This window comes from Pogoniulus pusillus, chromosome 10, assembly GCF_015220805.1.
Source record: "Pogoniulus pusillus isolate bPogPus1 chromosome 10, bPogPus1.pri, whole genome shotgun sequence".
In the NCBI taxonomy this organism is placed as follows: domain Eukaryota; kingdom Metazoa; phylum Chordata; class Aves; order Piciformes; family Lybiidae; genus Pogoniulus; species Pogoniulus pusillus.
In genome coordinates this window covers 3,441,495-3,452,923 of record NC_087273.1, presented here as the reverse complement: position 1 = coordinate 3,452,923, position 11,429 = coordinate 3,441,495, and the positions used below count along the sequence as shown (strand labels likewise).

Genomic DNA, 11,429 nt, shown 5'->3' with positions numbered 1-11,429 from the left:
GGCGGCGGGGACGGGCGGCGGCGCCAACCCGGGTGCGCTCCGTGCGGCGTCCGCCTATGGCAGCGCGGCCCGCGGGTGCTGGCCTCCGCGCACGTGGTGCCCCGGCCAATCCCCGGCGGCCGCTGCCCTGCGGTGCCGCCTCGGCGACACCATTCCGCGCGTGGGTCCGGTCAGGTTCTGGCGGGACTGTGAGAAATATATCTATTTGATCCGATCAATTCGTGGCAGGAGGCCCAGGACAGGGAGGAAGGGGGGGTTTGAATGGAGCTGCACTCGTCCTTGCACAGCCATCACAGAAGCATACACTTGGCTTAAGATAACAGCAATAAATAATTAGAAGCTAGAAAGCTTGGTGGAGGAGTGAGGCAGGTGGAAGAGACAGCCTTTGCGCATGAGCAAACAGAGGACTAGTTTGGAGTTCAAGGAGCGGACACTTGAGGAAGACCACTTACTTCATCCCTGAAGACCCCTTACTTCATCCCTGAAGACCACCAGAGGGACCACCGAGTAAAAAGAGACATGCGTGGAAGAGACACCTCCCATTCTTGGAACTGATAAGCAAAACCCAACCTGTGCTTAGAATTAGTAATGAATCTGTAATAGAACAGGATATAAAAAGGGAACACTAAAAACAAAAGGTGTGCCTTAAGGTAGAGCAGAGTCTCCCTGCACACCCAGGCCTGTACACTGCTTCATTCCTGCAACTCTATTAAAGCCTTAACTTGCATGAACACAAGTTTATGCCTGTTATTTATGACAGTACCTTCATGGAATCACAGAGGCATAAGTGATTGTGGGTTGGAAGGGACCTCCAGTGGTCATCTAGTCCAACCCTACTGCAGGAAGCTGGGATATCATGGAATCAAGCAGCCAGGAAGAGACCTCCAAGCTCAGCCAGCCCAACCTAGCACCCAGCCCTAGACAGTCACACAGACCATGGCACTAAGTGTCCCAGCCAGGCTTGGCTTCAACACCTCCAGGGACGGCAACTCCACCACCTCCCTGGGCAGCCCATTCCAATGCCAATCACTCTCTCTGACAACAACTACCTCCTAACATCCAGCCTAGACCTCCCCTGACACAACTTTGAGACTGTGTCCCCTCACCCTCCTTCTGTTGCTGCTTGCCTGGCAGAAGAGCCCAACCCCACCTGGCTACAGCCTCCCTTCAGGGAGTTGTAGCCAGCAATGAGCTCTGCCCTGAGCCTCCTCTGCTGCAGGCTGCACACCCCCAGCTCCCTCAGCCTCTCCTCACAGGGCTCTGCTCCAGGCCCCTCACCAGCTTTGGCGCCCTCCTGTGGACACCTTCCAGCACCTCAACATCTCTCTTGAATGGAGGAGCCCAGAACCGAACGCAGCACTCAAGCTGTGGCTTAACAAGTACTGAGTACACTCTTGCCCTCAAAACACAATTCTATAGGAGTTTAACCCAGTTAATGCACACCTTTGCTGAAGTGGCCAGGGCAGTGTTCCTTCTGCCTGCTGCTAGGGTGCAGATCACATGCAGGAGAATCAGAACACATGCTCAAGTGATCCATGAATTGTGCACTCTTAACAGGCAGGTGTCCAAACCATTTCAAATGAAACTGCTGTGCTTCACCTTTTATTTTCAGATGGAGATTGAGCTTTTTGCCTTGTGACCAGGATTTAAACCAATTGTCAGATTAGAAGAGCCAACATTTTATTTAAATAGATTTCCTTTTTACAAAAATAGAATCACACACAACACCCTTATTATTTCCTGCAATTAATTCAATGCACAATTCACTGCTAGGCTCTGAGCAATACTTTTTGCAAGTTTCACTTTACTCAAAGCAGCAACTTCATAGGCACTTCCCATTTTAAAACAATATAAACCATAACTTATGCCACATAGAATCATGGAATGGTTTAGGGTGGAAAGAATCTCAAGGATCATCCAGTTCCAAGCCCCTGCCAGAGGCAGGGACACCTCCCGCTAGAACAGGTTGCTCAAGACCTTATCTAACCTGGTCCTAAACACCTCGAGGGAAGTTGTGGAGCACAGAATCACCCAATGTGATCAAAGATCACATTCTGTGCTCCACGACCTTCCTGGCCAACCTGTGCCAGTGTCTCACCACCCTCACTGCAAACCCTTTCCGAACATCTAGGTTGAATTTCTCCTCTGCCAGTTCAAACCCATTCCTCCTTGTCCTGTCATTACAAGACCTTGTCAATAGTCCCTTCTCCAGCCCTTCTGTAGCCCCCTTCAATACTGGAAGGCCACACTAAGGTCTCCTCAAAGCCTTCTCTTCTCCAGGCTGAAAAGCCTCAATCTTGTAGCCTGTCCTCACAGCAGAGCTGCTGCAGCCCTCTGAGCATCTTTGTGGCCCTCCTCTGGACTCACCCTAACAGTTCCATGTCCTTCTTGAAGGCTGAAACAAGACTTCTATGAGGTCTGAGATTCATTTTCTTATCATCAAGTTGTTCCTGTGTCTGGATTGCTCAAAATACTTGTGATGAATACTGACAACCTTCCCTTGAGTTCTACTTTCCCTCCAGAACTGAAAAACGTTCTCAGTGGTGTTTAACACAATGTCCTTAATAACATTACAAGCATCTAGATTTTTACTTCTGGTGCAACTTAATAGCCTTTTATGCTTTAGTCCCTGAGACAGTTTGTAATGCTTGCTTATAACAACAGATGCTGAATGTTGCCAAGCTAAAGGTGACCTATGATGCCTTACTCCAGATCATTTTGTAGTCATCACTAACATAATCAAAGTTCTTTATAGGCTTTACAGCTGAAGGCTGTGCAGCCATCCAGAGAGACCTGGACAGACTGAAGAGCTGGGCAGGACAAGTGCAGAGTCCTGCACCTGGGGAGGAATAATAAACTGCACCAGTCCAGGCTGGGAGGTGATCTGCTGGAGAGCAGCCCTGTGGAGAGGGACCTGGGGGTGCTGGTGGATACCAAGTTACCCATGGCACAGCAATGTGCCCTTGTGGCCAAGAAGATCCTGGGGGGCATTAAGAAGAGTGTGTCCAGCAGATCAAGGGAGGTTCTCCTCCCTATCTACTCTGGCCTGCTGAGACGTCATCTTGAGTACTGCCTTCAGTTTTGGGCTCCCCAGTTGAAGAGGGACAGGGATCTGCTGGAGAGGGTCCAGCAGAGGGCTACGAGGATGATGAGGGGACTGGAGGACATGGCTGATGAGGAGAGGCTGAGGGACCTGGGGCTGCTTAGTCAGGAGAAGAGAAAACTGAGAGGGGATTTGATAAATGTTTATAAGTATCTGAAGGCTGCCAGGAGGTGGGCACAGGCTCTGCTCACTGCTCCCTGGGACAGGACAAGGAACAATGGATGTAAATTGCAGCAAAAGAGGTTCCAGCTCAACACAAGGGGGAACTTCTTTCCTGTAAGGGTCCCAGAGCACTGGCACAGGCTGCCCAGAGAGACTGTGGAGTTTCCTTCTCTGGAGCCTTTCAAGGCCTGTCTGGATGTGTTCCTCTGTGATATGTGTTACCTAGTATTGTCCTGCTGTGGCAGGGGGTTGGACTGGATGATCTCCTTAGGCCCCTTCCAACCCCTAGTATCCTGTGAGCCTGCGATCTCAACTCGTTCCCAGTACACAGTATTAAGAATGAAATGACTTTGTTCTTTTTACCCAGCCAGATGGTGTTTTTTTTTTGTTGCTGTTAGCTTGAGCTAAGTTTTCAAACAACCTGTGGCTTGTTACAGTGTATTATTCCACATGTATTGTCCACAATGCATTATTCTTTTTTTTTCTTTTCAGTTTTCAGATGTCTTGATAAGTACCTGAAAAAAAAAACAACCAAAAAACATTATTTTCTAAACTCTACAGAAGCATTGCCTCAGACATTCACATTTCCCTCCCTCTAAGCGTGGCTACAAATTAAGATTATAGTAATTCTCCACTCTGACTTCTGCTGAGTATTTTCTCCCTGTGGCTTCACACCCATCCAGACACTCAGGAGAAACTCCAAGAATGAACAAAAGATCACATATTGATCTGAAAATGTCTGCATATGTTAATCACTATCTCATAGAGAAAAGCTCTCCTGTCTCCTTTGGTTGGTTAGTTTGTCATTAGCCTAATTATTGAGGTTGTATTTCATAGAATTATAGAATCAGCCAGGTTGGAAGAGACCTCCAGGCTCATCCAGTCCAACCTAGCACCAAGTATTAGCCAATCAACCAGACCATGGCACTAAGTGCCTCATCCAGGCTTGGCTTCAACACCTCCAGGCACAGCGACTCCACCACCTCCCTGGGCAGCCCATTCCAATGCCAATCACTCTCTCTGACAACAACTTCCTCCTAAGAGCCAGCCTAGACCTCCCCTGCCACAACTTCAGACTCTGTCCCCTTGTTCTGCTGCTGCTTGCCTGGCAGAAGAGACCAACCCCACCTGGCTACAGCCTCCCTTCAGGGAGCTGCAGACAGCAATGAGCTCTGCCCTGAGCCTCCTCTGCTGCAGGCTGCACACCCCCAGCTCCCTCAACCTCTCCTCACAGGGCTCTGCTCCAGGCCTCTCCCCAGCCTTGCTGCCCTTCTCTGGACACCTTCCAGCACCTCAACATCTCTCTTCAATGGAGGAGCCCAGAGCTGGATACAGCATTCAAGGTGTGGCTTGAGCAGTGCTGAGCAGAGAGGCAGAAGAACCTCCCTTGTCCTGCTCGCCACACTCTTCCTGATGCAGGCCAGCACTACAGACTCACAGAATGGTAGGGGTTGGCAGGGACCTCAAAACATCATCTGGTCCAACTCCCCTGCCAGAGCAGCACTGCAGAGCCAGCATTTCCCTGAAGCAGATTTAACTTCTCTCCTGAACCACAGAATCAAATAATCAACCTGGTTGGAAGAGGCCTCCAAGACAATTAACATAATATTCCATATTTTTTGTGTGAGTTCTTCTACACAAAAATCCACTCAGAATTAAATACTAACTAATTACTATGTGAAAGAAAGACCTGAAACTCTTTCAACAAAGCTTTAATTAAAATGCCTTAATTTCCATGCTTACCTCACTAAGTATTGCCCACACAGGAGAATCAGAGTGGATTGATAAGCGAATAGCTCCAATTTTCCCTATGGACTGATGTACTCTGCCTGCTGCAATTCCATCTGCAAAAGCTCCTAAAGGAAAAACAAAGCAAGGCCCACACAGACACACATTAGAATGAAACACACTTCCAGGTGAGCTCATGCAGAAGCTCTGAATCACAAATCAACTCCAGGGATACAACATCAGAGAGAAGGTCAAACAGTAACCACTGCAAGATCAAGCTGTGAAGCAGAAGCAGCATTCACTCCTCAGTTCCAGCAACTCCAAGCTGTGAAGCAGAAGCAGCATTCACTCCTCAATTCCAGCCACTCCAAGCTGTGAAGCAGAAGCAGCATTCACTCCTCAATTCCAGCCACTCCAAGCTGTGAAGCAGAAGCAGCATTCACTCCTCAGTTCCAGCAACTCCAAGCTGTGAAGCAGAAGCAGCATTCACTCCTCAATTCCAGCCACTCCAAGCTGTGAAGCAGAAGCAGCATTCACTCCTCAATTCCAGCAACTCCAAGCTGTGAAGCAGAAGCAGCATTCACTCCTCAATTCCAGCCACTCCAAGCTGTGAAGCAGAAGCAGCATTCACTCCTCAATTCCAGCAACTCCAAGCTGTGAAGCAGAAGCAGCATTCACTCTTCAGTTCCAGCAACTCCAAGCCGTGAAGCAGAAGCAGCATTCACTCCTCAATTCCAGCCACTCCAAGCTGTGAAGCAGAAGCAGCATTCACTCCTCAATTCCAGCCACTCCAAGCTGTGAAGCAGAAGCAGCATTCACTCCTCAGTTCCAGCAACTCCAAGCTGTGAAGCAGAAGCAGCATTCACTCAGTTCCAGCAACTCAGAGCTGGAGAAGAATACCACAACATAATGATGTTTAAACAAGGCATTAAAAAATAAACTAAATTAAAATACATTTAATATCAGTGTTTAAAAATACATCTAAATGTGGCAGTGGTGATCATATCCACATGGCTTGCATGAGTCATGTTCAACCTAAAAGTGCCTTTCTGAGAAGTATAATTCTCTTCTAAAATATATGTTAGGGATCATGGACCAGTTCTGACATATTTCTTCACTATTTCAATGCTCTTTTAACTAACCTCATTACACAGGCATGAAATCACTGCAGGCAAACAGAACCTCACATCCCAGGTATGCCATTCATCAACACGTGCAACTCTTGAGAGCGTTTTGGTTTGGATCTCTAGAGCAAAACAGCCACAAGGAGGTGGGAGAGAGGTGCAAATCGCAGCAAACAAGCAGCACAGGTGAGCTGGAAGTGGTTCATGTGAAGAAAAGAGCAGCTGTGATAGAAGAGACAGAAGAAAGCAGCAAGGAAAGCAGATCTTCCATAGTCCATTTTTGCTCATAAAGTTTAATTTTACTTTGGGTGACAGCGAAAACCAGGTCTTGGCAAGCATGTGGAGAACCTGCAGTTCATTTAAGAGAAGTCACACACCACCCTGAGGAAGGGAGAGAGAGAGAGAGAAGCAGGGGCAAAAAGGGGGAGGGTTGCATTGCCTCATGACCCATCTTCATTTCAGGCTGGAGCACAAATTAACACTGTCACAATCATAACAACATCCTTGTCTTCAGCTAAGGCTGCACAATCCAAACCAGAATCAGTTCTCCTGCTAAGACCTTGCAGGGACTGCAATGATTTTCCCTTCTAATGAAGTACCTTGGCTTTTGCTACTGCTGGTAGGGTTCCCTGTTGTTGTAAGCAAACCATGACAGTCCTTGATCACATGGATATGCAGTGGCACAAGGGGTTTATTTCAGCTTGCAGTGTTCTCTTTCTTACAGAGGTACTGAAATGCTCCAATGCAGAAGTATTTTACCCATAACAGCAACATTTCTGGTTTCAAAGTGTCAGTAATTTACCTATTTTTAAATATCCATCTTTAGTTGCCTGGTAGTTAAATTTACTTCCATTGTCAACCAGTTCTTTCCTTAGCATTTCCTGTAAAGAAACAAAATGAAATCTCCAGAGATATTTCCTGAGGCAGTGACATTTGATGCTGAGCATCAGTCTTAAAAGGAAACAGCACTGTGGGCTTCAGATGGAAATGAGAGACTTACATCTGCTGGCAGCACTTCCACAGTAGTGTTAAACAGCTTATCACCAGGGTGCTCCATATTTCCACTTCTGAAGATGTACCTGGTGATAAAAGTTGACTCTTTCCAGTTATTTTGTACTTTAGGGAGGTGATTCTTTCCAGTTTCAAAGGCCAAGTTTCAAATATCTGTTCTTTACTTAGCTGTGGGCTACAGAGAACAGAAATAGGTATTGAAACCTTCCAATGAGTGCTCAAACCATACTAGAGGCTCTTTTACTTTAAGCAGAACAAGCATTAAAACCATCTTTGGAACTACAAAGGTGAATGCTCCTTGTTTTCAGGGCTCAAGGTGCAAGTAAGTTAAATTTCCAGGTTTAAATGGCCAAGGTATATTTGATCTATGCTCCTTCCTGTCATCGTAAGGCCAAAGCAAGGTAAGCTTCATAGAATCAACCAGGTTGGAAGAGACCTCCAAGATCATCCAGTCCAACCTAGCACCCAGCCCTGGCCAATCAACCAGACCATGGCACTAAGTGCCCCAGCCAGGCTTGGCTTCAACACCTCCAGGGATGGTGACTCCACCACCTCCCTGGGCAGCCCATTCCAATGCCAATCACTCTCTCTGACAACAACTTCCTCCTAACATCCAGCCTAGACCTCCCCTGCCACAACTTGAGACTGTGTCCCCTTGTTCTGTTGCTGCTTGCCTGGCAGCAGAGCCCAACCCCACCTGGCTACAGCCTCCCTTCAGGTAGTTGCAGACAGCAATGAGCTCTGCCCTGAGCCTCCTCTGCTGCAGGCTGCACACCCCCAGCTCCCTCAGCCTCTCCTCACAGGGCTCTGCTCCAGGCCCTTCACCAGCTTTGGCGCCCTCCTGTGGACACCTTCCAGTACCTCAACATCTCTCTGCAATGGAGGAGCCCAGAACTGGACACAGCACTCAAGGGGTGGCCTGAGCAGTGCTGAGCACAGGGGCACAAGAACCTCCCTTGTCCTGCTGCCCACACCGCTCCTGAGCCAGCCCAGGATGCCATTGGCTCTGCTGCCCACCTGGACACACTGCTGCCTCATCTTCAGCTCCTCTCTCCCAGCACCCCCAGCTCCCTCTCTGCCTGGCTGCTCTCAGCCACTCTGTCCCCAGCCTGTAGTGCTACTTGGGGTTGTTGTGGCCAAAGTGCAGAACCCTGCAATTAGCCTTGTTCCATCTCATCCCATTGGCTTCTGCCCACCCATCCAGCCTAGACAGGTCCCTCTGCAGGGCTCTCCTACCCTCCAACAGATCCATATCTGCTCCTAGCTTGGTATCACCTGCAATCTTACTGATGCTGGACTCAATCCCCTTGTCCAGATCACCAATAAAGATACTGAACAGGACAAGGGGACAATCACCTCTCTGCTCCTGCTGGCCACAGCATTTTTAATGCAAGCCAGGATGCCACTGAGCTTCTTGGCTGCCTGGGCAGACTGCTGCCTCTTATTCACCTGCCTGCCTATTACGCCCCCAGATCCCTTTCTGCCAGGCAGCTCTGCAGTCACACTGCCCCAAGCAAATCCTGGACTTCATTTTTTTACTAACAAGGTTGTGATTTATGCCAACAGCTGAGCAGAGGTGATTCTGAACAGCCTGGATCTATGCAAGTTTCTCTGTTCCAAGTTATGCAATACTTACTTCTCAACTGTTACTGGGTGTAAGAAGGTGAAGCGGATATAGTCTCCTGCCACTGGAGCTGAAGCCCAGAAACAGTCTTTTCCCTGATAAACTTTTTCCAAGGTATATTGTTGGTATATTTTTAGGCTTGTATCCACTTCTGCAGGGGGATTATTATGGGCTTTATGTAGCACATTTACACCAAAATCTTTGTCCTATTGGAAATAAGGAAAAGTGTTTGTTGGGGTATTTTTAATTGTGTGAGTGAAATTCAAGTGCTTCAATATCCTGAATTGCCTCACTTACTCCAGAAAGTAAGCACCATAGGGTCAAAACATAGGTAACCTATTTCTAATAAAATGTTCATTTCATAGAATCAAGCAGGTTGAAAGAGACCCCCAAGCTCAGCCAGTCCAACCTAGCATCCAGCCCCAGCCAAGCAACCAGACCATGGCACTAAGTGCCTCATCCAGGCTTGGCTTCAACATCTTCAGAGACAGAGACTCCACCACCTCCCTGGGCAGCCCATTCCAATGCCAATCACTCTCTCTGACAACAACTTCCTCCTAACATCCAGCCTAGACCTCCCCTGACACAACTTCAGACTCTGTCCCCTTCTTCTGCTGCTGCTTGCCTGGCAGCAGAGCCCAACCCCACCTGGCTACAGTCTCCCTTCAGGGAATTGTAGACAGCAATGAGCTCTGCCCTGAGCCTCCTCTGCTGCAGGCTGCACACCCCCAGCTCCCTCAGCCTCTCCTCACAGGGCTCTGCTCCAGGCCCCTCCCCAGCCTTGCTGCCCTTCTCTGGACACCTTCCAGCACCTCAACATCTCTCTTCAATTGAGGAGCCCAGAACTGGACACAGCACTCCAGGTGTGGCCTGACTAGCACTGAGTGCAGGGGCAGAATAACCTCCCTTGTCCTACTGATGACACTGCTCCTGAGCCAGGCCAGGAAGCCATTGGCTCTCTTTTCTTATCCTTACTTTCAAGTTCTGTATCTTCCCAGGCAAGGAGGAATGAATCCCCATGTGCTGAAAGAGAGATGGCTTAGCACGGATCCGTAACTTTGCCTTCTCCTTTTCACAGTCTTTCTGAAAAGAAAGTAAAAGACATCAGTAAAGTTCTATTTCAACAAAAAAAAAAAGACAACTTAAATTCCAGAGGCACTTCCATTATCTGCTTGAGGGTTGAGTTCATCCTGAAGTGAGCAATCCTTCAATCAACCATATTTCAAAACCACTGTTTCAAGATCTGAATTTGTAATTCCATTCGTGGTGCTGTGTAGATTTGAAGGCTGAACCTCCACTAAGTCAGGGATTTCTGCACTGCATACAGTCAAATTACACCTCCACTCCAAGTAATAAAAATGGACCTCAAATCTACATGTGTTAATAGTAGTGCCAGAACTGGCACCTTTTGCAACTGCATTAAACCAACTCTTTCATTGTGAGTGCATCTGCATTTAGAACCGTAGAATGGTTTAGGTTGGAAGGGACCTCAAAGCTCAGCCAGTTCCAACCCCCTGCCACAGGCAGGGACACCTCCCACTAGAATAGGTTGCTCAAGGCCTCATCCAACCTGGCCTTGAAAACCTCCAGGGAGGTTGTGGAGCACTGAAGCACCCAATGTGATCTTTGATCACATTGGGTGCTTCTGTGCTCCACAACCTCCCTGGGCAACCTGTGCCAGTGTCTCACCACCCTCAAACTGTGCCAGTGTCTCACCATCCTCACTGGAAAAAAAACCCTTTCTTAACATCCAGTTTCAATCTCCCCTCTGCCAGTTTAAACCCATTCCTCCTCATCCTGTCATTAGAAGACCCTGGCTACAGTCCCTCTTCAATCTACATGGTCCCCTGCATTAGAATTTTCAGGCCAGCAATCAATTGTTTCCCCTCCCAGATAATAAAAGACTGAAAGCAAACCACTTAAGTTCTGCTTCTGTAAATAAAGCCATTGGTATGCAAAATTCTGACCAATGTGACTGTAAAACTGTGTCTGCTTTACTGCCTTTCCTATTAGAAAGCTAGCAGAGGTTATGAGAAGTGATACTCCATATAGGTTTCCATATTCAAGCTTCTCTTTGCTGCTGCAGGGCTGCCTACGTGACCAGCTGCAGGCAGATGTGAGCTTCTGCTGTCCACATAGAAACCACAGAATGGCTTAGGTTGGAAGGGACCTCAAGGATCATCTGGTTCCAATCCTCTGCCACAGACAGGGACACCTCCCACTAGAACAGGTTGCTCAAGGCCCTGAACACCTCCAGGGAGGTTGTGGAGCAGGGAATCACCCAATGTGATCTTTGACCACATTGGGTGATTCTCTGCTCCACAACCTCCCGGGGCAACCTGTGCCAGTGTCTCACCACCCTCACTGCAAAGAATCCTTTCCTAACATCCAGTTTCAATCTCCTCTCTGCCAGTTTAAACCCATTCCTCCTCATCCTGTCGTTACAACACCTTGTCAATAGTCCCTCCCCAGCCTTCCTGTAGCCCCCTTCACATACTGGAAAGCCACCATAAGGTCTCCTTGAAGCCTTCTCTTCTCCAGGCTGCAGAGCCCCAACTCTTATAGCCTGTTCTCATGGCAGAGCTGCTGCAGCCCTCTGGGCATCTTTGTGGCCCTTTTCTGGACTGGCTCCAACAGTTCCATGTCCTTCTTGTGAAGCTGAGCTGATGAAAGCAAA

At 48.2% G+C, this 11,429-nt stretch overlaps 1 protein-coding gene across 1 annotated transcript in view; it reads right to left on the bottom strand.

Moving 5' to 3' along the window:
* Nucleotides 1-3,628: 3,628 nt before the first annotated feature.
* The window catches only part of MGAT4D (MGAT4 family member D), a 62,054-nt gene continuing 54,253 nt past the window's right edge, over nucleotides 3,629-11,429 (bottom strand). Inside the window, exons 14-19 of the mRNA XM_064149520.1 lie at nucleotides 9,728-9,835; nucleotides 8,765-8,958; nucleotides 7,118-7,196; nucleotides 6,920-6,998; nucleotides 5,009-5,121; nucleotides 3,629-3,780 (exon numbers count right to left, since the gene is read on the bottom strand). Coding sequence (XP_064005590.1) covers nucleotides 3,754-3,780; nucleotides 5,009-5,121; nucleotides 6,920-6,998; nucleotides 7,118-7,196; nucleotides 8,765-8,958; nucleotides 9,728-9,835 — 600 coding nt within the window. The 3' untranslated portion in view covers nucleotides 3,629-3,753. The remainder of the gene's footprint in view (nucleotides 3,781-5,008; nucleotides 5,122-6,919; nucleotides 6,999-7,117; nucleotides 7,197-8,764; nucleotides 8,959-9,727; nucleotides 9,836-11,429) is intronic.